Source organism: Manis javanica, chromosome 7 (genome assembly GCF_040802235.1).
Source record: "Manis javanica isolate MJ-LG chromosome 7, MJ_LKY, whole genome shotgun sequence".
NCBI lineage: Eukaryota > Metazoa > Chordata > Mammalia > Pholidota > Manidae > Manis > Manis javanica.
Window position 1 is genome coordinate 131773970 of NC_133162.1, and position 26216 is coordinate 131800185.

The 26216-nt window shown below is 35.7% G+C and overlaps 1 protein-coding gene and 1 long non-coding RNA gene across 5 annotated transcripts in view; one reads left to right on the top strand and one right to left on the bottom strand.

Annotated features, from left to right (window-relative positions):
- LOC118967941 (uncharacterized) overlaps positions 1 to 26216 on the top strand; it is a 93348-nt gene that overhangs the window by 31752 nt on the left and 35380 nt on the right. The window lies entirely within an intron of this gene.
- The window catches only part of SCN9A (sodium voltage-gated channel alpha subunit 9), a 144148-nt gene continuing 123403 nt past the window's right edge, over positions 5472 to 26216 (bottom strand). For all 4 annotated transcript variants that reach the window (XM_073241600.1, XM_073241598.1, XM_073241599.1 and 1 more), the window contains 7 exons: positions 23162 to 23284; positions 19248 to 19529; positions 18539 to 18592; positions 18021 to 18158; positions 14145 to 14249; positions 12431 to 12701; positions 5472 to 9638 (listed from right to left, as the gene is read on the bottom strand). In XM_073241600.1, the coding sequence (XP_073097701.1) occupies positions 8446 to 9638; positions 12431 to 12701; positions 14145 to 14249; positions 18021 to 18158; positions 18539 to 18592; positions 19248 to 19529; positions 23162 to 23284 (2166 nt within the window). In that variant the 3' untranslated portion in view covers positions 5472 to 8445. The remainder of the gene's footprint in view (positions 9639 to 12430; positions 12702 to 14144; positions 14250 to 18020; positions 18159 to 18538; positions 18593 to 19247; positions 19530 to 23161; positions 23285 to 26216) is intronic.

Genomic DNA, 26216 nt, shown 5'->3' on the forward strand with positions numbered 1-26216 from the left:
ATAGAGTCAATAACAACGTATTGCCCACACGTGTGTAGTGAGCTGGCCGACCAGTGCCAGGTGAGAATCCTGGCCACAGGAACCTTCACTTTACCCACACCGGAATACTCACACTCCTGTACATGTATGTGGCTTGTCATGTCCCAGAAATATGTTGGACCTTTACAGAGTCCCTTGTGGACATCTCAGTCCCTAGCTTTTCCTTTCAGAGTTTTTGGTAATCTTGACTACTCTGATTATCATCCGTACCTCAGGGAGCTGCAGTGCTCAATAACCGTGAACAACCCCAGGGAAAAGCTGCTAGCACTTCGTGAACTCTGAGTCAAGCCAAAGAAAAACAGCTTTGCAAGCCACTTTTCCAGGGAACTGCCAGATGATTTTCTGGAAATAGGGCTTTTGGGGAGTTTTCTACACCCATTTTGCCCCCCTCCAGTGGCTTTTAAGATGCAGATTTTTACTGTGATTGTCAGACTGTTGGTTTTCAAAGCCTCCATGGAGCTTGCTGTTCTGAGATTCAGCCACTTTTTGTGACTAAGTGCGCCTTTGGTTTATTCCCAGAGTTCAGAAAAAGTTGGTTTTGACGATTTTGCCATTGTTCCTATTTTTTGTGGAGAAGCAGATTTTCAGAAGTCCTTACTCTGACCTGTCCTCCGATGTCTGGAAAGCCCAATTTAAGAAGGGGCAGAAAATGCAAGCATATACTTCATGAAAGAGAATATTCAATTTAATTCCTTAAGTGTCAATTCTTTCAGTAATAATCTACACTGCTATGTACTAGAGACTGGAATTTCCTGAGTAGTGGGTGATGGTCATATTAAGCCTTAACATACTTCTCAGGGACTCACACAGTGTGGTATTTGTATCTACTATTCAGCAAAAATTCCTGTATTAAACAATTGACTTTTAGTATTTAGTTGTGTGACAAACTCTGCAGGTTTTTGTGGATGTGGATCATTTTCTGTTCATACTCTCTGTTCATTCTCCTTAAAACTCTGTTTCGAGCTTCTCCTTGCATACACTCTTCCTGGCTGACTTACTCCGCCTTTAGATTCGACCACCCCTAGGAAGCAACGGCTCCTGGATTATGTCTCTAAATAACCCTCATGTCTTCAGTGAACTTGAGACCTTTAGATTCAGTTGCCTTCAGGACTCTTTGACCCATTGTACCTAAACTCAACACATCCCAAACTAACTCTTAGTTTTAATACTCAGCTCCAGACTACCTGAGCTACATTAAGCTCCTCTTCATCATGCCCCAATCTGGGAATATAACATAGTACCAGTATCATTGCCTGATTCTTCTAGGACGCGGTAGATGCTCAATACAATTTTACTGAATTTATGACTCAGTTCTACATTGAGAAGTACTTCAATAATGCACACTAAATTGTTGCCCTTTAAAGTTCCTATCATGTACTTATGTATTTGGGGGCTACTGCATGCCAGTCTCTTATAGATGAAGAAACTGAGACTCAGAAACTACAGTATATTGTTGAAGTTCACAGTCACATTGTTAGTAAGTGGCAGAGAGATTTAATCATATTACATAGTATGTTGCTGCTGTGTATACATTTGTATATTTACATTTTTTGACAATTCTTAAAGGTATAAAATGGTATTTTACTCTGAAAAACAGCTTAGTTTTCTTTAAGAGCTTTTACTGTCACATCTAATTTGCTTTATTGATCGTATGAAGAGAAAGAGATTAGTTTTGTTGGCTTTAGTTTCTAAACTGATGGAAATATGGAAGAAAAAAGAGTTCTCTTACTCTAGGATGAAATAACTGGACAGGAAGAAATGTCAAGAGGGGAAAAAATGCCAGTGGCTGCTATTTAAGCTGCCAGAATGATTCGTCAGCTTTGTGTAGATCAAAGGGCTTTATTTTTCTATACCAACATTGTCTTTAGACCAAGCTAATCATTAGATTAGATTAATCATTAGAGCTAAACTCTAATTCCTAGAGCTAGGTCTTCTTCAGACCTAGCTCTAGGAATAAGAGTGAAGTTTTAATTTTATTTCAAAGGAAAATTTTAAAATATGTTTGCCTGCAGACATTAACTTCTTGCCCACAGTCATCCTTCAGCTTTCTGATACAAGCTGTGGCTTAGTGTCCCAGAGCTAAATTAGACTGCTTCTCCTGTTCTCCCTGGCTCCCTCCCAGATCCTTTTCTGCCCATAGCCTGGCTCTAAGTGGTATTCTGGCTGAGTTTTGTAGGAAGCAGACCCACTTATCTCTAAAATATATGGACAATATGCGACTGTTAAAAGATAAACATGTCTTTTCTTTTGAGCTGCAAGTGCCAAGACCAAATCAGGTGACTCTAAACCAGCTATCAATCTTTGTTCTAAATTTAGGATTGAAATGAGATGTTTAAGGTAAAATGAGTGTATAAAAGGAGCTCAATTAGGCAGGACAATGAAGGATGGAGGAACTCTTTTCTCGTTTCTGTTTCTACCCAATGCTCTCTTACTGGGAGCTGATTTTCTTGAGGGCATTAATTAGAAACAATGTATCAAGACACACTGAGTTGTTTAGGGAGATTACAAGTCTATTTTTACTGTTTTCTTAGAGCAGTTAAAATGAGATTTTCATATTTAGAAGTTTAGTAGTTGTGAGCTTCACAGGATTTCTTAAGGAAAAAAGATATTTTCTCCTGAAGTTTTGATACCTATTTCTCACCTATTTGATACCTATAAAATACCTGTAAAATTTGATTACAAATTAGTTCTTAAATCCAATGTTGAGAAGAATATCAAGGACAAAGATAATATCCCAGCTTCAAACAGAAGCACAAATTTTTATTTTAACTATAAATTTAAATCTTTGTCTCATTAAGTCTTCGGCAGGAATTGCCAAAGCAAAATGACTACTTTGAAAATATACATATATTTAATCATTCATTTATAGGAGGAAGAATAAAATAACTATTGATAATGAAGTTAGCTCCTGAGTGATTTTCTCTAGTAAACTTAAGCTTACAAATTATTAGAATGAATGACTAGAGTATTTCTAGAGTTACAAAAATTTGCAGTGAAAGAAAATGTACAACCTCTACTCAACTATTTTTAAGTTATGACCAAAAATTATAAGCTTTTGAGAGTGGATCATCCTGACATTGTCTTGCTAGGTATCATAAAATAAAACACAGATTATAAACAAATAATGAAACATAAGATGGATATATAACACATACATGATTAATAATATATGGCAAATCAATGTAATACTCTCTGCTATTTATAACCATTTATATGTCATCATTTTTGTCTTCTCCTCACATAAATGCTCCATGAGGGAAGGGCTTTGTCTGTGTCTGCAGGGTCTGAAACAGGGACAGACTAAAGGTGCTCAGTAGATATTTATTGAATGAATAATTCATGTATGATGTTTAGTTCTCTTTGAACATTAAATTTTTCTAAGTCTGACTCCCTGGAGACTAGTCATGAGCCAGAATAACTTTGAATTCGTGGATTTGTTTTCTTAGGCTGAGATGGAAGTGTAGGTGCCACAGCTCTCAAACTGAGGAAAGACCAAAAGTAGGTAGGATTTGGGTGACTGTTTGGGAAGGCTGGAAAAGTCTGCTTACCTGTAGTCTCAATGTTCAGTCTTTCTCAGACCTCATCTATGAATAGTTTTCCCTCAATACAATTAAAGAGGTTTTTCTAGATAGTGCTCAGTTCAGTTTTGCTAGGGGTCTAATATAGTATAGTTAAAGTCAATTATATTTAAAATTCCTAGTGGTTATGAAATCACAATGTGCTCTGAGTTGAGATACTCCCATTGGAGCCACCTGCTTCTTCGTACAGTATACAGCCTTTGTGGACTGGCTGGCTTCTTTACTTAATAATATGATTTGTCTTTGCTTTTCATTATTCTAATTGGTCCATAAGCACATTCCAAGCTGTTGCTAATCACCTAGCAGAAGTTAACTAAATAAAAGACATTTTGTCTTATATGAAATAAAACCACAACTAGGACATGCCAGCAAATACTACATCTAGAACAGGAGTCATTTTTGCTCAGTTCTACTAGGGTTTCAAAATTCTTAATAAGCTCTGAATCTCTTCTATATGCTTATTGTCCATTGTTTTATCTACTACTCTGGTGTATTTTATTGTTTATGAAAACATTTTGGGATTCAAGTTAAAACACAAGATGCAGGCATGATACATCTCCTAAATCTCTTGAAATTGGCTCTTTTCTTGGACAGATCAGTGTTAATGCAGGTATCTAGTTACACAATTCAGAATAATAGGGAGTAAAGTGTAGCATGTTTGTGCTATTGCTTGTTTATAGCTATCAATTATTCCTGTTTCTCTTCCTGGGTGCATCAAATACTGTTAGAGGAAAGGTCCCCTCTGCTCTAGCTAGCATGCAATTCTTCCCTCCCTTGAGGGAGATCATCATGTACCCCACAGCTCATTCAGTTGGATCACGGTAGCGTCATCTACAGCAAAGAATAATTTAACTCTTTTGTTGAAGGCAACAATAATGGCCCAGCACAGCAGAAATTATTCTTAGCATATCTTATTTAAAGACCAAAAGCAGGACTGGATGCTCATAGCTAAAATAAAATAGAGGTTTGGATAATTGATTTAGCTAAACCAGGGAAGTACTACCTCCAAATTTTTTCCTTGAATAAGCCAAACCTTTGTAAATATGCATGTTTCTTCATTTTTAGCATGTTGTTTGATTTCACAATTAAAAAAAATTTTTTTTTGCTCTATTTGTAATTATTTCGATGAATATGTCACATCAATAAATGTCTTTTCATTCCAGTAGGATGCATGAAACTCTTTTGGATACCGTATCTACACGAGCCATACAAAATAGAGGAAATGCCATCATTACTTAACATTTACAGAGACTCCTATGGAGTCTAACATTTATGTGCTCCTCAATGAGGGTGGTCTGGCCTCTTGTATTTTTAGAGGCAAATTGGCTGCCTCAGTAACTGCTATTACTGCTATAAATTCTTGATTTTGTGTTGTCAGGCATGCCTTAATTGTTGCATGTGAATTTTCTCATTCCATCCTTATGACCATATTTTTAAGTGGTACAATTATTCTCATTTTACAGATGGGAAAGCTGAGGCACATATAGGTTAAATAATGTATTCAGGAAACTCGGAGAGTCATGTCTTAACTGGCATCCAAACACCAGTCCTTAGCCCATGCATATGCTATTTACTACCTCTCAACAACACAACAACACTTACATAAAAAGAGGCATACTATCACTCTATGGTAAATGTCTGTACATTATCACTTCTTGTCCCAATTTTCCACTGTACAGTGGATTTTGAAAGCAATTCTTTGGAAATTTTTCTTATCCTGGAAGACTTCTTATGGAGGATATTTGAAACTGTCCATCTTTCAATTTTAAAAAAAGCTATCAGTAGCTGCAACTTATTTAGGGATGCACTGAATTTATTTCTTTAAAGGTCATCATCACAGAAAAATACTTGCAACATGATTTTATTTTTTGATGACTTTTATTTTTAGATTCTATTACAATGTATAAGTCTCAAGTGTAACTATACTATAATTTATGACAAACATTTTGAGCATTCATAGCTGTATGAAATCTGTAAAGAATTCTATGTAAACAGCATTGGTATACTTATGGCTATTCATTTATTTTTATGAAGCAATTCTTGATCGTTTTCCTCAAGAATATAACATAATAAACCACAGATGTTTAAAAAAATTACTGGCCTCTATACATAGGTCCTAAACCCAGGCCAATTACTCTACCATCTAATTTAGCTGGCCTTCCTTTCATTGCTTCCATGAACATTTCTCTGAAATTGCTATTTAGAATAGCTTTATTTACATATGCATTTTATCTTAACTCTTTTTAATAAATCTATCAAAATTCTATAAAATCATGCTGAACATTTTGGTTGGGGGTTTTCAACAATCAACATTTAGAAACAGCCTGCTAGTCACTTACATCTTTTGCAAACTATGTAACAGTCAAAACAGGAAATTGAAATGGTGAGAGCATCTGTATCCAAATTTAGATACAGATTTGTGTTCAAATCTCTTTGCTTCCACTTTATTGTGATTTAAATTTTACAGTGTAACTACCATTCTACATAATTAGGAAAGAAATTCAGTGATTATGTAACTTAAGTATTAGTATGACAGCACCTTCTAGGGGTTTCTATCTCATAGTCAGTACCAAGCAGTAACTTACATGAAAAGAAGCATCTAATTTTACTTCAAGCTTACACTGTACTAAATAAGCTCTTACTTCCAAACATTGTGTTTTAAATGATAAAAAGTTACAACTAGACATTCCTGAGAAAACATATTCAAAACCCAACTGGGTTTATTTTTTTAAGAAAATTACAGTTCCCCATGAAGGAGGTTCGGCATGAAATAGGAGTTACTTTGTAGTTGTTTTTGAAATGCTAAGAAGAAACAGTGTTGAGGAACCAGTTGCCAATATTTTACTTTACATAAATATCAGGCAATGTAAAAACATTATTAGTAAATCACACATAAACCTGCCCATCATACATGTTTTCATACTCTATTACATAAATATGCAAAATACAATTATATTTATATAGATTTAAAATAATGAGGCTAGACTGAATTCAAATTTAAGGTGATTTTAATTGAATGTATTATAAAATCTTACAAATGTGATATAGTTTGTATGGTTCCCTAATTAAACTGTCAAACCAGTTTTTAACAGTCTTAGCAGGTATGTGATATAATGTTCTACATAGTCTAGGAAAACACTGCATGGTATCTCTCATAGCAAAGAAAAAAAAGAGGCTCAGATAATCTAAGATGAATGATTGAGCCTAAGTGTAAAGAATGGCTCTAGATTTAATTTCTATGTACCTTAGGATAAATGTCTAGAAATGATAATCTCCCTCATGGATGTCATAAAATACATCACAATTTTAAAACGTTCTAGTTTGGAAGTTCTGTTGAAAGGCCCCTTGTTTCAGTCTGTCTTTCTCAGATCTGTGTTTCTTAGTCTCTTCCTCTGTCTCTCATTCTCCACCCAAAACTCTTCATCTCTGTTAGTATATTTAAATCTTCTTTATTTTTAGCTAGCCAGAACAAGAAAAAACATATTTTAAGTACTTATTATAGAAATGCAATTTATGTTTTTTTAATTTAAAAAAGCAAATTAATGAAGTGTGTTCTATATATTTGCTTTGAGAACTCCCACACAGTCTTCTAAATAAAATGACTCCCTACTTACGTAACTCAATTTTTGCCCATGCACCAAGTCTGGGTTGAAAGGCTGCCATTTATTTTGACTTGAAGGCTTCCCACACACATTTAGGATGGTATACAAGTGGCACAGTCAATACTGTGCCCAAGTCATTATCTGCTCAAACATGTACTGTGGTACCAAACAGCCACCTGCATATCAGGAAGCTCTTCATTGAAGGGTAACGTCAACTTTGCTTAGTGCTGAAGAATGACGAAACAACACTGCATGAGACAGCAGAAAATTGAGACAAAACAGATTGAGTTGGGTCATTATTGGTGCTTTAGGGCAGCACAGTCCACTATTAGTGTATAAATAATGGTGGAGAAAGCTCTCTTCAGTTGCTTCTTTTCTCAATTTCTTCCCTTTCTTTTCTTTTGAAGAATGCGGTGTGCATGTAATTTTTCATGCTTATGGTTGTTGTATGAACAAAGAAAAATATTTAAGAAAGCAGGCTATCAAGCACAATACCCTGCAGGGAAGTCTTATCATGGTTGGTATATGAGTCAAGATGGATGACAACTATTTGTTGAGATGAATGTGCTACAATGTCTTTAATTCCATGGCATTTATAGGCACATAAAAATTGGTTCTGAAGCGATATAGAATAAATTTAAGCACCTCAAAATATAGAATGACTTCTGTACATGTATAAAATAATTTTGCTCCCTAATAACAAGGTATTTAACTAAACACTCTTTACTAATGTCAGTTCTTACTCTCAGGGCATTTCATCGCACAGCCAAGGCAAAATAGTTTTATAGATATTCAGATTATAGGTATTTGTGTGTGTGTGTGTGTGTGTGTGTGTGTGTGTGTGTGTGTGTGTGTGTGTGTGTGTGGTTTGTATTTGGAAGGGAAACATGAATGTTTACAATCCTGTGAAAATATGACAAGGAAGATGTGAACATTTTCTACCCGCTCCTCTGATTTATTACGAACAAATAAAATTAAATCACCATTCTTTGTTATAATCAATAATGCCTATAGAGTAACTTTCAGTTCTTACGGAATCATTTACCAATGCAAAAATAGCCATCTGCTAGTGCTTTCCACCTACTTTAATCAGAGCTAGTGACTGCATTGACTTTGAGACTATTTTGAGAAAAATTTTTGGCAGAGACCTCCTTAAAAGAGTCTTACTAACACAAATGTATCATATCACCTTCATAGGCTGTAAACAATATATCAAAAACACAGCTCTATGTTTTGCTTTCCTTGCCATCTTTGTCTTTGTCTTCCTTTTCCGGTTTGTCTCTCTCATACTTCTCTCTGTCTGGCTTTGTCACACTATCATATGAAGGTGGAGAGATGGTAGAAGGGGTTGCATCTGTCTTTTCTGGACTTGAGTTCTCATTAGCATTATCAAAAACTGTATCTTTTTTATTAGGCAAATCATCATCTCTGTCTCCATCCTTTATGTATATACTTGATATATTTTTGACATTTTGCCGTAAGCGGTAACGTCGATAAGCTCGCTGAATGATAGTAGCAGACACGTCTTCCTGTTTGCGTTTAAGTGTAGTTGTTATGGGTTCATAGGAAACTTTAGAAGGATTTGCTGCCATGAAGCGCTCTTCCATCTGCGAACGAAGAGAGTCCATCTCTCCGCTTTCACCCAGAACCCGCTTGGTAAAGGCAAATAAGATGTCCAGGCAGTGGATCCGGTCCCCGCTGACCATGGGCAGGTCCATGGCGATGAGCTGGACTTTGTTTGGCTTTGCGATGAGCAGAGGAGGATCCAGGGCAGCTGCAAAATCGGAGAGTTTGCTGTATTCCATGAACTGGGTGGCGTCGGGGTCGAACTTCTCCCAGACCTCGTAGAACATCTCAAAGTCATCCTCGCTCAGGGGCTCTGCACTTTCTTCGGTAGCAACGCTGAAGTTCTCCAGGATGACGGCGATGTACATGTTCACCACAACCAGAAAGGATATGATGATGTAACTGACGAAATAGAAAATCCCCACAGATGGGCTACCACAGTCTCCTTCCACTGAGCTTCCAGGGTGAACTTTTTCAGGGTCGCAGTCTGGAGGTCCACTGTTGAGAATAGGGGCTAGCAGCCCGTCCCAGCCGGCCGAGGTGGTGATCTGGAACAGGCAGATCATGCTGTTGCCAAAGGTCTCGAAGTTGAACATGTCATCGATTCCAGCTTCCCTCTTAACGTAGGCGAAGTTGGACATTCCAAAGATGGCGTAGATGAACATGACCAGGAAGAGCAGGAGGCCGATGTTGAACAGCGCGGGGAGGGACATCATCAGGGCGAAGAGCAGCGTGCGGATCCCCTTGGCCCCTTTGATCAGACGCAGGATCCGGCCAATCCTGGCGAGACGGATCACTCGGAACAGGGTAGGGGACACGAAATACTTCTCTATCAGCTCGGCCAGAAACATGCCTGGTAAGAAGGGAAGGAATAAAAAGAAAATATTTAAATTTCCATGCTACAGAAAATGATGATTCTAAATAGTTTTATCTGCCATCTTACCTCAGGACTATTATTTTATGTTGCCAATTTCATAACAATCAAAGGATTGAGCAATCCCAAAGGAAGATGATTAGAATTGCGATTTTGACATTTTCTCTCCCTTATTAAGTTTGTGGGCATTGCTTTTCTTTTCTCCGCCATACATTTTTAATTGTAAGGATAACATCTACTTATGTAGAAAATTCAAGCTATTAATATAGTAAAATGCTGGAAAAGGAAATAAAAATCACCCGGAGTATCAGCGATCCTAACTACTCTTAATATTTTGCTCAGTAGGACTCCAGACATTTTCTGTGCAAGCACACACACATTCATGAAGGTACTCGTGTTATGCAACCATTTTTTATAATCAACTTTAGTTACTTCATCATATGTCATATTTTCATACAGATGACAACAAAGTAATTTCTTATAGTTGTAAATGTTCAGTCAAAATAACCACATATCGAAGAATTTTATGTTGTTTCCAATTGCTTTAGTTCAGATGGATATCCAAGTAGGTATATATAATTTTTCTAGTTGCATGAGCATCATTTGATTGTATATTAATGAAAGTTAGGTCAAACAGTATATTTAAAATTTTGTTCTATACTGCCAACCTATTGCCAGCAAGTCTGTACAAGTTAACATTCCTAATGGTAATACGTGAAAGTGCCCATACTCAGGCGCTCCCAGTAGTCAGTCTTCTGTATAATTTTTGCCAGAAAATCTTTAGGGTATTTAAAAGCATTGCATTCTATAATTTATTTGCATTTCTCTTGGACAAAAAATAATCCACATTTTGTCTTGTTTATTAGACATTTTGTATGCTTGTTGGCTTCTCTCAATGTTCTCTTTCTGCTTCGTCAAGGTCTTTGCCCATGTTTCCTTCGGGATATTGACTATTTTCTTATTGATTTATGAGGACTGCTATTCTATGGGAAGTACTAATCTTTTATTGACCTTAAATGTTACATAAAATTTTCCCCGTGTTTTCATCTTTCAATTTTTTTCTTTTTGGTGGTGGTGAGTTTCCCTCCATAGAATTTTTTTACTTTTATGCACTCATAGCTATTATTTTTTCTTTATAGACTCAAGTTTGTGTCATGAATAGAAATGATTATTCAAGTTGATGGATATAAATCTATTGTCCTTGAATCCAGTTTTTTACACTTTAATTGTTGATTCAACTGATCTTTTTATGGAGTAAATTAGTAATTTCCTATATATTGAAGTTTAATTTTGGATTACCCATTTGAATCCACTGAACTTTTTAAAACATTTTTATATATACAATAGTCATAATATCTAGCAATATGTCACCCCTCATTAATTTTTCATAAGTGAATTTTAGAATCAGACCTACATTACCAATTATTACACATAGTATGCAAAAAACATTGCTGTTCTCATTAGGAAAACATGAACTTATAAATTAGTTTACGAAAAATGGTCATGACTACAGTGAACGCCTTCTTTTCCAAATATAAGAAAAACCTTTCTATTATTTAAGCTTTCATTTATGCCCATTAGTTTTCCTCAGAGAAGTCTTATACATTTCTTATTAAAGAAAATATAAAATTTTACTATATTTTTATCACGATTTTGAATGAGATTTTTTTCTAAGTGTATCTTATAATATTTTTGCCTACATATAAAACAACTATTAATGTTGGTACATGTGATTTAAAATCTGTACCTTCTGTACTCTAAATCCATTTTTTTTGGTTGATTCTTTATGAATTTTAAAGAATGCCATAATATGATCTGAAGATGAAAATCATTTACTCCATTATTTAAATATATGTACCTCTTTGTTTTCTTATCTAATTGCATTGGCCAACACTGACCAAAACAGAGGTGATAGGCTACTCTTTCCTTTTTCCTAACTTAATGGGAATGCTTACATTATTATGTTTGTGATTAGGGTGAGATTCCTACCTAAATTTTGTTTTCACATACCTTAACTTTAATGTCACCTCTGGTGGTGATCATACTCTTTTTTTGTCAAAAATTGATTTTGAATGCCTTTCTAAGATATGTGGTACTCAATACTGTGGTTCTACGTTATGTGATGTTTAACCTTTCTAGGCCTGCCTGCTTCATCAACTGTAAATTGGGTTTGTTTAAATGACTCACAATTCTACAACTAAAATGTAATCCTAAACTACTGGGCAAGGCATGTGGATAGAAAAATAGCTACAGTAATGAAAAGGGAGGAAGATAAAATCATGTACTGTGACTCACAGACATGATTGGGGTTGATTGAAAAATAACTGCATTTTATAGACTTGCCAAATATGAAGTTATAAGAAATGAAGATGGCACTTTTTGAGACCTTAACTTCACTTTGAATTCAGGAAGAACTTTCATAGTCACCAATATGCTGGCTATTATTACCATTAATTGAGGGGTAGTTCCCACGTGTATCAACACTGGGGGTGTTTTCTGTGTGCTGGTCCTTCTAAGACAGACCTACAGACACAGACAGTTGCTGCCTTTGTGAGGGGTAACCTTAGAAACAAAATATCAAAGAATATTATGTATTTCCAACAAATAGAAAACTTGTGGCTTTGAGGCCCATGGTGTGAACCCAGAGGAATTCCCTTCAATCTTTCATTTTACTTTCTCAAAAGTACATTTACATGCAGTAATTCAGAAACGTCTCTGGGCATGTGTGCAGTTTGATTCAAAATTAAAATCTGATGAATAGATGGTCTTACCCACAATGGAGAGAATCACAACCACAAAATCAAAAATGTTCCATCCGACAGTAAAGTAGTAGTGTCTGAGGGAGATCAATTTCAGCACACACTCTCCGGTGAACAGGATAATGAACACCAGATTTATCCAGTATAGGACGTCCGTCATGTATTGACTTTGCCCCTCCCTCTCCACCATCATGGTGACCATGTTGAGGCAGATGAGGACCATGATGCTGATGTCGAAGGCCTGGTTTGTGACGAGGTCGAACACACATCCTTGGAGTCTGTTCTGCAAAGAAACAGAATATGGAATGCAGAATAAAGTTGGCAAGTAGTATCCACTCATCATTACATTAGTAAAAAATTTTCCATAAGAAATCTCTGTCTTCAAAACTTGCATAAATTATCCCTGGTCATAGGTTCTTGCTTTCTACAAAAAGTACTGATATGGGTTAAAACTAAGTCAGAGTAAATGAAAACTCTGTTACTGACTTGCAGTATATCAGGCCCATTTTCAGCTACCCCTGAGCACTTACATTTGCTTTTAAGCTCGTCTCTCCTAGTGTGCCATAAATGAACTGCCACTATCACAGGGTAATTTTTCACTAAGAAAACTTCAGCTCTATGATCACAGTATTTCAAGGAAATAAAATAACATGTCTCTAAATATCTACTTCATCAAACTGTTTAAACTGAAATGACTGTTATAATATCAGAGACCTATATTTTTCTATTGCTTCCATGTATATACATATATACACATGATACATATTTCCATATTTAGCCATACTTACAGATCACCTTTCTTGTCAATCTCACTGCTAGTACTATGTTTTCCAGGAAACAAACAAGCTTTTACAAAATCCCTTTTTAAATTGCATAGGCAAGTTTTAAAGTATTGTATCAAGATCGAATAGGGCACTCAAAAATTAAATGCCAGGGCTTCTCCATAGATGATGATTCGGTAGGTCTGGTTGAGAGCTGGCAACGTGTGCATTTGAAAAATGGAGGGTGATCTATATATACGCAGCTGAGTACTGATTGGTAGTCATTTTTTTAGGATGCTCTGTATTCAGTCATGAATGTTTGGTAAGGTGTGTTATGTTGAATATAAATTGGAATGCACCTAATGCACTTAGAGTTTTTTTTCAATTGTTAGAGGAATAAAAACTATTCTTTGATTGCCAAGGTTCAGTCTTTTAATCTGAGCCGGTTCAGCTGGTGCAGTAGGATAAAGTCTAGATTCATGGCCAGTCTAACCGCTCCTCTTGCTATTTATTGTGATATCAGATCTACATGTTAGTTTCACCTGCCTGATGGACAGCGACCACTACATAATACTGTTGTGATTTAGATAAATAAATTTCGATCAAAAGTACATTTTTGGTAATGGGGGGGGGAGTCTAGTAAACATAATGTTCCTCATGTAACTGTAGATTAATGATACCAAAAAAAAGTACATTTTATTTTGATTCTCTACAGGCCATTGTAATAGTAGTAAGTTGTATAACGAATATAAAAGCATACATATTTTCATTTTATAGAAAAATAAAAAAACATTGAAAATTGTGATTATGTTCAAAATACATATGTTCAGTTTTATAAGGACTTCTGTTCAAACTACTGAATAGCATTCATGTTTAAGAAATAGTTGAACATTAAAAGTAACTTGAAAAGTTGCATGCTAAAGATTATATACATATAGGGCGTGTGTGTTTATTTAATTTTTTACCCCTGGCCGAGGTATGGGCTTTTGTGGCTTCTTAGATCCCAGCTTCTTCATTGCATTGTAATATTTCTTTTGTTCTTCTGTCATAAATATGTCTTGACCTCCAAGGTAAAGGATACAAAACAATTCTAGTTAAAACCAGAGTTGCTTGGATCTGTCCTCAGATCATTAAGACAGGTTAGAAATGTATTCATAGAAGTAAACTGCATTTTGGCATGCGCAATGCAGCTATAAATAAAACCTGTCTTAAAGGCTTACCTATCTGCAGGCACAGACTCTCCACACATAATGTAATGTGCATATACATGTATTACATATAATAATGATTGGTGAGGCAACCTGTGCTATTTGAAGCTATGTGCTTTAATCCCAAATAAAGGAATTTCAACATGAGCACTTCATGCAGTGTCAACATTATATATAATACACTTCTAAGTAATTGAGGAAATTATCAATAATCCAGGATCCCTGACCTAAAGGATTTTCTAACCAAATACATGACCTTTAAGATTTCACACTGAGAAAAAAAAAAAACCTAACATCTAAATGAAGTTTTTGATCCTCTTTCTCCTATAAGAGACGAAATCTCACAAAGGGGGCCTGGAAACTTTGCCTGTTCTTCTGGGTCTGCTAATTTCTTAAAATTATCTGTAATTTTTAAATATTCATGTATATTGTACACTGATCCATAATATCAACTTTTTAGTTATAGCATAAATTGATGTAACCCATGCAATTAGGAATTTATTTGGGGGAATTTATAGTTCTGAAATTCTTACTTAACTTGGAGTTAAAATAATTTGGTTATAGTTCCCTTTTAGTTTCTCTGTATTAGTAACATTCAGCTTCCTGTTATTGCTTAAAGAAAAAAAGATCAAACACTTAAAAATCAGACTCTCTTTTCTGTCTTGGAATGTTTTAGTTCACCTTTCCTAGTTGATATGCAGTCTTTATGTAATTTTGGTATTCATCTGATGTGCTGATGCTAGGCATGACAGACCGTCTTCATGCCAATGCTAAGAGACGCCCAGATCAATTATTGCTCACTGAACAGGGGCCTGAATATCAGAGCATATCAGGAACCTAGTAGAAGCAACTAGGAAAACATGGGGGTGAGAACTCTGAATTAGAGCTAAGAATCAGAGTAGCAGACTTTGTCTTCCCTGGATGATACTTGGGCTGTCAATATAACAAAGGGTGGGATGAAATTAAGAGAGTACAAAATGCTCCAAAAGAGAAACTTGTATTGTTTAGTTTTGTTGCACTGTAGCTTTATAGACTGTGCAAAATGCATCCCTTAGAAGCTAGATGGCCCTTTTCCATGTTACACTCTGTGTCAAGGCTGTGTCACACAGTAGCTAACACTTCAGTTTTTGTATCAGATCATCTTTGTTCAAATCCCATCTCTGTTGTCCTTAGGAAAATTTCTTAATCCCTGTATGGAAAACTCACTTCATCTTTAGAAGGAAACTACCTCATTGTTTTTCTGTGAGATCAATTGAGAAAAGGCATTCAAACACTCAGCATAATGCTAGATACACAGCCCTCAATACCTGCTAGTTACTAAAAACCTTCCTAATAAGGTCACAATTACTGAAAGGGGTTACTTTAGGTAGAACTTACTTATATGTATCCAGGTCTGTACCAGGCATTTGTGTACATCTATTGTATACTTTTCCCTTTTTTAACTTAGACCCATGAATAACTTGTGTTCTAATTTTCAGATGTGTGTCTTCTGGTGAGCTACTAAAACCTAATTATCACATGAATTTATTAAAGATGAAAGCAGAACTTACAAGGATGATGGATATTAGAAAAACCAGTGAAGTGGGGTTGGTTATTAGAAAAAAGAATGTGTAGTTGCTAGAGTCATAAGCTGAGATCAAAGTACTGAAGTTAAAAAGGTCCAAGAGGCAATGTTGCACTACTAAAATCTCTCAAATTGAATATATCCCCTATTCCATGTTGCTGCAAATTACTAATTTGGAGATTTGAGTGTGGTCCAGGTGGCAGGTAAAGCAGGGTCTGATCTAGTCTTTGGTCTCTTTCCAATCATTCTATGCATCATTACTAGATTCATTTTTTATTAAAATTGAATTTTCATAGTCCCTGGAATAGAGACCCTGCAGTTAGATCTATGATGAAGCTACTTCTTAGATTCAGATCACATGCCAATCACATAACCTTTCTGAGAAGTGAAGTGGGGATACCACGCCTTCTAGATTTGTTGGAAAACTTGACTAAGTTTACACGTGTGAAGTACTTGACACTGGATCAGACACATCATCAGGCCTTAATAAATGTCAACATCCTGCTTATATGTGCTTCCTGCTCAAAATAACCATCACATCAGCTTCTACTGAAAACTAATGCAATATCTAGGACTTTTCAGATCTACTTTCAAGCAAGCCAAGGTCACTTCTTTCACTATTTCTCTTCTCAAAATTCCACTCAAACCGAACGCACAGCTATTCCTCCTGGATCGTCGCCCGTTTGAGCGGCATCCTGCTTGTGCTCACACATCTCTCTTCCCTTCCATGTGGATCATCTTTCCTTTTACCTCCTAGTTGCTGCATCTCTTCTTACTCATTTTCCAAGGCCTGTCAGTTGTCACATAAAGCATAAAAATTTCTATAGCTGTTTATATTTTTCGTCTTATTACCCATTTGCATTTTTTTTTGTTAATTTTGCTTACTGCATTTATCGCTATCTCATATTATAATATTTGGGAATACAGCATAGTAAAGGGCATCAACATATACAAGGTACCTGGGATCAACTACTGACTCTATGAAAACTCTATCACTTACTAGATGCATGATCTTAGGTAAATCACCTAATCTCTCTGTGCCTGTCCTTACTTATAAGATGAAGTCTTTAATAATATTATCTTTTATGGTTGACGTTATGGATTGAATTGGATCCCCTCCCCATAAAAAGATATATTGAACTCCTAACCTCTGGTCCGTCAGAATCACCTTATTTGGAAATATTGTCGTTGCAGATATAGTTAAAGGGAGGTCATATTAGAGTAGGGTAGACATTAATCCAAATGACCAGCGCCCTTATAAGAAGAGGAGACAGACATGGAGAGAGGACATGGAATGATAACCCTGAAGGCAGAGAGTGGCGTTAGGCTGCCCTAACCAAGTAGGTCTTGAGCTACCAGGAGCCGGAAGGTGTGTGGAAGGATCCTTCCCTAAAGGCTCTGAGAGAGGGTGGCCCTGCCAACACTTTGAGTTTGGACTCCCCGCCTCCATAACTGTAAGAGAATAGTAGCCAACCAGAAGTCTGGGGTACTTGGTTGCAGCAGCCCTAAGGAACTAAGGCAGCTGATGTGAAGGTTAATGACACAGAAATCTCAGGGGAACACCACACCTGCAACATTCGCCAAATCCTTATTTCCATTACATGTATCATTCTTCTGCCACAACACAAACTCCTTGAGCTCAGGAGCCCTATCTTATGCTCTCAAAGGCCAGCCCGATACATACCAGCCAGAGTGGTGGCTCAGAAGAGAATGAAGTAACTACTTATGAAATGTGTTTTGAATAAATAATTAGTGCATTAACTTTTCTTAATCATTCAATCCTCTGTGGGGAACTTTGAAAAAAAGCACCTGTCTAGTTGTCATACTATATTTTACAAATAGTTATGACTTAGGAGAGTGTAATTGTTCTTAGGAGATAATTATTTTCCATGCAGAGATGAATGAGATTAAGCACATCTGTAACTGTATACTGGCCAATTACTTGAAAAAGAAATGAAGTTCTAATGAAGCTAATGACTGATTGATATCAAAGCCAATTTCACATTACATTTTTGGGAGAACCATTGTTCATATTTTTCAGTGTGATGAAACAAACTTAAAATACTTATCTTTTTCTTTTGTTGATTGAAATTATCTATGATTACACCAATGAACAAGTTCAAAGTGAAGAAGGACCCAAAGATGATGAAGATGACAAAATAAATATACATGTAGAGGCTGTATTCATATATGGGCTGCTTGTCTACCTACAAAATTCACAAAAGTCAACAGTATGTTAACAATAACATTTATCATTTTCCTGTTCACATGGTTGGACAAGGTAATTCAAACAGTGCTATCCTACGTGAACTTGGCCTTTCAGAAGCCATTGCATTTTGAGGCTCAATATAATCATTCTTACAAAAGTCACTTGCAGAGCTTGAATGATATGGGAGGGTCAGAATTTGAGTCAAACCGCATCTCCAAATGCTGCACACATAATCACTAGGCTTCTATTATGAGGAAGCTATTTATTTTGTGTGTACATACCAAGGGCTCCTTGGACGTATTTTTAAAAAATAGCCAAACTAAATTAAACAGCTTATTAAAACTTGTACAGTTCAGTGTTTTGTTGCCCAATACTTACATTAACAGAATCAACAGCTGCATACATAATATCCATCCATCCTTTAAATGTCGCCTATAAACAGAAGAATTATAGAATCCGAATATGAAGCTCATACTCTAAAATAGCCATGCATAAGTTTAGTCCCTTTAATGTTACAACATTTAAGTAATATCAAATCACGAAGTTTTACTGTATTTCGAAATACCAACTTAACGTAAAGATTCTGTTCCAAGAACTAAACCACATTCCCAAGTCACATTCTAAATCTTAGTACTAGTTACTTATTTGCATGTGGTTACACTTTTTGTGAATTTTACACCTGAACTTTCATTTTTCAAGAAGTAGAGGAGAATGTTATAAATAAGACAGGGGACAATTTTTCTCCATTTCTTATGGATTCTCTGTGTTAGTGGAAAGTCTCTTTCATTTACATATAGGGTAAAACTGGCAGTCCAAAAATGTCTATTCATTTTTGGATCAGTATTCAGATGGTACAATGGTGAGTGTCCATATGACACTAAAAGGTCAGTTATTTGATTAATCACTCAAGTGAGTCAGAACATATGCATCTTAACTCATGTTTTATAGGCACACGTTCTAAGAAAGACCATGTCTCTTTATAAGGTCAATAAATACTTTAACTTCTAGAAAATGGATTAAAGAATTACTTATATTCTTTATCCAGAATCCACTAAAATATCAAGCATTCATGAAAGGGGGCACTTACAACTTGAAGCAGAGACAGGTAGCCAAGTCCAACATTATCAAAGTTCACCTTCAGGTTTTTCCACCGCACATCCTGCGTAACATTCATCAGTGCAAAACATTCAGAGCGATTTTGAACATGACTTATGGGAAAACGTGACCCATCTGTTGTGTTAACACACTCATAGAACTTGCCAGCGAACAAATTTACTCCCATGATGCTAAATATTAGCCAAAATATAAGACACACGAGTAGCACATTCATGATGGAGGGAATTGCACCTATGAGTGCATTCACGACCACCTGGTTTTCCAAAGGAAGAAAAGAACAGGATTAGTAAAGACGCTAAATGGGAAACATTCATGAAACACAAGGCAGAATTAAAGATATTAGAAAAGCCACTCTTAAATGTTTAAGACATCTAATCAACCAGCCAATAAGTACTAATTGAGTGCCTACTAAAATGCTCAGCAGTATGCCAAGCAAGATGAAGCAGGAGCCCTCTGATCAACAATACATGATGAACAAACATTGAAACTATTAGCAACAATAGAAAACAAACTAACTATGATGATGTGAGAGCTTAAACATATGAAAAAATAACCCCGACACCTGTAAGCCAAAGTTGTAAAACCTGTGTACTGTTCAAAGAAATTTATAAATGTAAATGATTAAAAATAAATAAAATGTACATTTAAAGGTTCACAGTCCTAGAATTACTAGTGCTAAAATTCTCCTATGTACAGAAACTACTGGTGTGTAGAAACTGGAGTTAATATTGGGAGTCTTTCAGTGGCGTGAAGCCCTTGAATTTAACTGGTTCTGCTAGTTGTGTGTCATGTGAATTCAGTAAGATCTTGGGACCTCTGCTTCCTCATTTGCAAAATGAGAGCAATCTTTTCAAGTTTATTATTCTAACTCTAAAAATACTTTAAATGTAAGTCCTTGGCTAAACGTAGATAGTTCTGGCTTCAGTTAAAACATGAAGTGTAGTTTCTCTCTAATACTTTCTTTATTTCTGCTTTTCAGCATTTCCACTGCTATTAAAAACCAGTGCCATTTGCCACTCCGACTTCCTTACCTGACAACTACCAGAGCATCTGCCACTCTCCAAATTTTTCTTAATTACTCCACCCTTAAAAACCTACCTGTCTCCTTACACTTCAGCTCTAGTTCATGAACTTGAGTCCAAATGTAATAAAGGTGAATTAGTCAAGTAAGAGCATTGTGCTACCTCTATTTTGCAGGTTCTTAAGACAATTTTAAATGGTGAAACATTAAGGATCTTTGACTCCCTTTGAGACTGCCTAGAGCTGGGGCTGGCAGGCATTTTCTTAAGTAATTTTAGGCTTTCAGGGTTATATGATCACTGTTGCAACTATTCAATTCTGCATGGTAGCAACAGATCAAACACAAACAAATGGGCATGGCTGAGATCCAATAAAACTCCCTTTACAAAACAGTAGCCAGCCTGTGGGCTCTGGTTTATTGACCCCTGGTCCAGAGGAATAGTCATGACCCTGGGTCCATGGGCCTGCAGAGGGTGCATGCAGGCATGCAATTATATGGAAACATTATGGGTATGCTTTCTTTATGGAGAGATGATCGTGCTTTCATGAGTTTCTTACAGTGCACATGACACTAAAAAACATTAGGAAGAACAGGATTAGAAAATAAAGCTTCAAGTGGCTAACTCTTATGCAAGCCCACTCTTTCATCCTCATTTCCTTCTGACCTCGCCCTGTGCACACTGACCCTTGGAGTCTTTCTCAAATATGCTTTGTGCAAGCTGCTTCACAATGTGGCATCTCTGCCTGGAATGCTTACCTGCCTGGGATTTGGGGCCCACTCCTTCAGTCATGACTCAATGTCACCTCCCTGTGAAGGCTTCCTAGATTTCTCCAGACAGCCATTTTATTGTGTGCTGTTTTAGAGCAGATGTCACAGACTCACTATTATTCCTTTGTCTTTCCATGACCATTGTCCACACTCAGTCTTGGGGACTGGGGTCTGTTCACTATTCTACCCTTACTTACAGCATAACACCTGACACATAGGTGGTGATTAACATGTGTGCTGAAAGGCCGTGAGCAATGGTGAGTCTTCAAGGGAGCTGGTACACACTGCTCTGATGAGAAACCATTTGGAAAAGTCAGTAAGCTCATGCCTCAAGATTCTAGGGGAGCTAACTAACAAATGTCTCAAATAATTATTTCATCTATTCTTCAAAACAAGCCTGCAATGTGAAGAAACATCTCCTTTTTGCACAGTGAATAAATATAACCAAGTAGATATATTTGTTCCTCCAAATATATTAAAACATTCTCCTGCATCCAATTTATCTGTATTATAAAGAACAGAGAACAAACAGCGTAAAATAATGGACTGGCCTAATCACTAAGGGAAGTAATTTTGTAGGGGAAATTATATTCTTTGTTCATGAAAATACACTATATTGTCTGCTTGAGTCCAAGGATCAGTCATAAATTCTGGATAGATTATAACAACATTCTACTAATGATCAAAAAATTAAGTTACAGTCAATTGATTCCAATACAATCTTTCTGTATCAAATATAACATAATTTTTCAATTCTTAAATGATAGAGTACTTGAATTTTACTTTGAAAATTCTTCTTTTTGCATAATCATCATCTCATATACACAGAACCTTTACACACTAGATATATTAAGCAGTAGAGATGACAGTCATAATTAGGTGAGCACAGATAAAAAAGAAGATTTGCTAAAGGAAAAGATCGCTAATATTGATGTGAGGCTTTGGATTTCTGAGCCCCATCCCAGAGTTTGTGATTCAGTAGCCCTGGGGTGAGACCTAAGAATTTGCATTTTTAATAAGTTTTTGGATGATAGTGATCATTGGACCACATTTGGAGAAGCAGGAGTCAAACTAATCTGCATGTTAAATTGCTCAGAGACTACAGGTAGAGAGGCAACCACATACATAAGTAAGTAAAATACAATATAATGAGGATTTTGTGTCTGAACATAGAGGAAGGAGGCCCAATTGATAAAGCGAATTTACATTGAAGCTTAAGGGATGGTAGGTGTCTGCCCGCTACGCTGATGAGCTGGGGTGAGACAGGGCAGGGAGAAACATTCTGGGCCAAGAAAATGAAAGAGGCATGAGAAAGCAGGTATGAACCTGGGAAAGCGATTTGAGAAGAAAGGCAACAAATGAGGATATGGACTCATTAAAAAAAATTAAGTCATTGATCTCCATGTATTTCAGGAAGAAGTGGATGGCTTAAAATAGCCTTAAAAGCTAGGTTGCTGGCAGCTATTATGTATCTTGTTTATCTCTGAAAAATGAATTTCTTTTCAGGAACCATGCAGTGTAATGGAATTCCATGAATTCTCACACCTTTAGTTTTCTCAAAAATAATTTGGTGATAATTCCACTGTCACTTAAACATTTACTTTAAAAATGAAATTAAAACGGAAGGGCTACTTGACTTCCCTGTCTTTTCTTATGCCCCTTGCCCATGGTAGTTCCTTAAAAATATTTGAGCACCTGATTCAGGAAAGCACCTTGAGCACCTTGCTGTGCCTCATTTATGAGAGAAGTGAGGAGGGACAGAGTCCCCTTCCCTTGAATCTCCTAGCAGAGGGCAGATTTTTATTTAAAAAGGGCGATGTCACTTGTTTGGATTATTGCTTAACAATATTATATGAAAGAGGCATTTGACTTACTGTATTTGACTTACTGTTTGTTAAACAATATGCACCAAAATACTATGTCTATAAGCACATTATACACACCTATATGCATAAGCAGTCCATATATATGTATGTATTTGTACACGTGTGCAAATATAAGCAATTCATTCATAATTTCTATATATGCATTTTTCATATTTTATACTTCATTTAAAAAATAAGAATATCATATTAGGAAGCTTAGTATTTTCTTACCCTCATTCCTTCAAATCTAGATAAAGCTCTTAGAGGTCTTAAAGCTCTAAGTGTCCGAAGGGATTTAATAGGGCCAAGGTCTGAGTAGCCAAGAGTGTTTGCAACTAAAGTAATCAAAGAAACCTACAAAAAAATTAAATTGTCATCAGTTATTTCAATGAAATAACAATGCATAAAAAGGAAAAGTCAATTTCAAAGATCACTAAGAGCGGCCCAATAAGAGCAATATGATTTTATATATCAAATTATCCAGTCATTGCCTAAAATGTGGGTAAAATGAGTGCTTTTATAAGCAAATAGATTTAAAGGAAGGTTAACCAAAAAAAGAAAAAACAATAGAAGGAAATAAGGCTATTTGTTCTTTTTTAATAAAGATCACACACACTTTTCACACTTTTGTAGTCAATGGTTATGAACTTGCTTATTAATTCTGAACATTTCATTTGCACAATAATCAAAACTTCAATTGAAATAAACCTAGGGCATAACACAGTATGTGATTCTGAAGCTAAGTTACCAGAGGGGCATTAACTCAACCAATCTGAGTCCTAGTATAAACTTTCTTCAAAAGTATTTTGAAGGCTCATGATTTTGAGAGGGGGTGAATTCCCCACAAGACTGTCCTGCCTTACAATTTCTCAGAATTGGCACCAAAGATCCATCTAGTAATAATTAGCAGGAGAAAATGATCAATTATATTGAAGAGTGCATGAGAGCAGGCCATCTACCTGGCCTCACAATCAACACAGAACTTCACCATGGTAGCGAGAGCCGGCACCACTTCCATAACCCGTATCCAACAGATTTGTGCTCTTATCATAAATTATCTCAGAAGAAAGAACACAGAAATAAAATCAATGCACATTTTGATAACAGAGCAATGAGCTCTTCAATGACCTTAGGTCTGGATCAATACATGCAGTTAGTCTCTAAATAAGTTCCATTTAAAATATTTCATTTTATTTTTACACTGTAAAATAACAGTGTAAAATTTTTACACTGTGTGTAACAGGAGGCAATGTCTAAGAACAATGTCCAGAATGCAGCTCTTCATTACAAATTGCAATGACTAAAAAATTCAAGCTTTCCTGGGAAGAATAGGAACTCCAAGAGTCAACTTCCTTACACAACTGTTGATAGGAAAATTCATTGCTCAAGAGCTCAGGGCTGCGCCATCAGAGACAGGTAAATTGATCTATGAATCAAGATGGGTGAAGTGTTGTGTGATCATGTAGTTACTTCTGACCGAGTCCCTACACTATCTACCCAGTAGAACTGATGTCCCTCCTATCATTTTTAAATTCACTCAGTCACTGAGGTCCATTATTTTTCACTTACGTGGCACTTAAAAAACTAAGTATACTTTTAAATCAGAATAACAAGTACTCCCCTTTAATCAGAAAAAAATAAAGTTTAAAAATACCTATTGTAACTTGAATAGTCCCGAAGGAAAAGGTAGCCCTGATCTCCAAACCACTGTTAGGTGTTACAATACTGAATACAATAGATGCACGTTATTAAGAAAACTACAGTACAGTCTGTAACTGAGAATATATATAAGCATATATGTACATCTATTTATCTACGCATACACATGTATGCCCATAATGATGAATAATGTTCAATCAAATAAGTTTCAAATAAAAAAGATGTCTGTAGTAAGCAAGCAAGTCCATCCTCTGAGTATCAAATAAGATCAAACCTTAGTATCTGAAACCTCAATCAGCACCAGAATCATCTGCAGGGCTTGTTGTAACTATTTTCTGGGTCCCAACACCAGAGGTTCTGATTCAGTGGATCATGGTGAATCCTAAGAACTGCATTTTTAACAAGTTCCCACCTATATGTGCCATGCCATTGGTTTAGGGATCACACTTTGAGAACTGTCCAGGTAAGTTGCTCAGCTTTTGAGAAATTAAGAAATCTCAGCACCCCCATGATTTGCTTCCCTAGATTTGTACCTCTACAAGCAAGAATATTGTTTGCCCCTTTGCTCTTTGCATTGCATTATAAAAACATTATTTATATCAAATATATACGTGTAATATATACAAATGTTATATAATGTATATTTGATATTTACTTAGCTTTTTCAAAATACTATCTTGAATTGTTATTTTATTCAATATTTCAGATTGAAACTATATAATGCCCTGAGTTCTGCATATTACATATCCCTAAATATTGAGAATCACCAGCTATGATTCAACCTTAAGTATAAGACAAAGTAATTTCTCTTATCAAACAACTATATCTCTTTCTTAACCAATTCTACTTGTATCTCATAAGCTGAGTGATAAAAGTAACTAGGTTTGTGATAATATTTTTAAAGGTTCTGAATATCTTAAAATCTTATTCTAACTTTTAAAATATCTAAGCATATTTAAAGGTTAAGGGAAAAGAAAAATAATGTGCATTCCTTCTACTATTTCTTCTTATTTTAGTTGGCATTTCTTTAAAATCATTATATTACAAAAGCATTCACCTTACCATTTTGCTAGCTGATAACTAGGTAACATATGCATGAAAGGTGAATCCATCAATAGGAAATCATTAATATAAGACAAAAAATCAGAGAATGTAAAGCTATACATTGAGAGAAAAATTATTTTCCATATCACCTATATTAAAAACAAAAATGTTATTGCTCTAAGTATATATTGAGCTGTTAAAAAAGAGTTTACTGAACTTTAGGTAACAGTTGAGATTGAACTTTTGAATAGATATGATTAGTTTTGGTTGAATTTTGCAGTTAGATTTTGCTATTTACAGTCATGCCTACTTATAATTTTGATATGCATAAATTATGCTGTATTAATGATCTTTTCTAAAGTTTGACAATGTATACTCTCGGTAAAGTGTTAGCACACTTGCTGGCATTATAAAAATTTGCATGTGCTAATTCCAGACTTCAGATGGAAAATAAATCTCTAAAAACTATGACTGATTATGGGATATTCCTTTCCTAATCACGAAGACTAGATTTTGGAAAATCTAGGAGAATTAGTAAAATATTGAAGAACATAAAACATTCTGAGTAAAATAAGAATGGGAG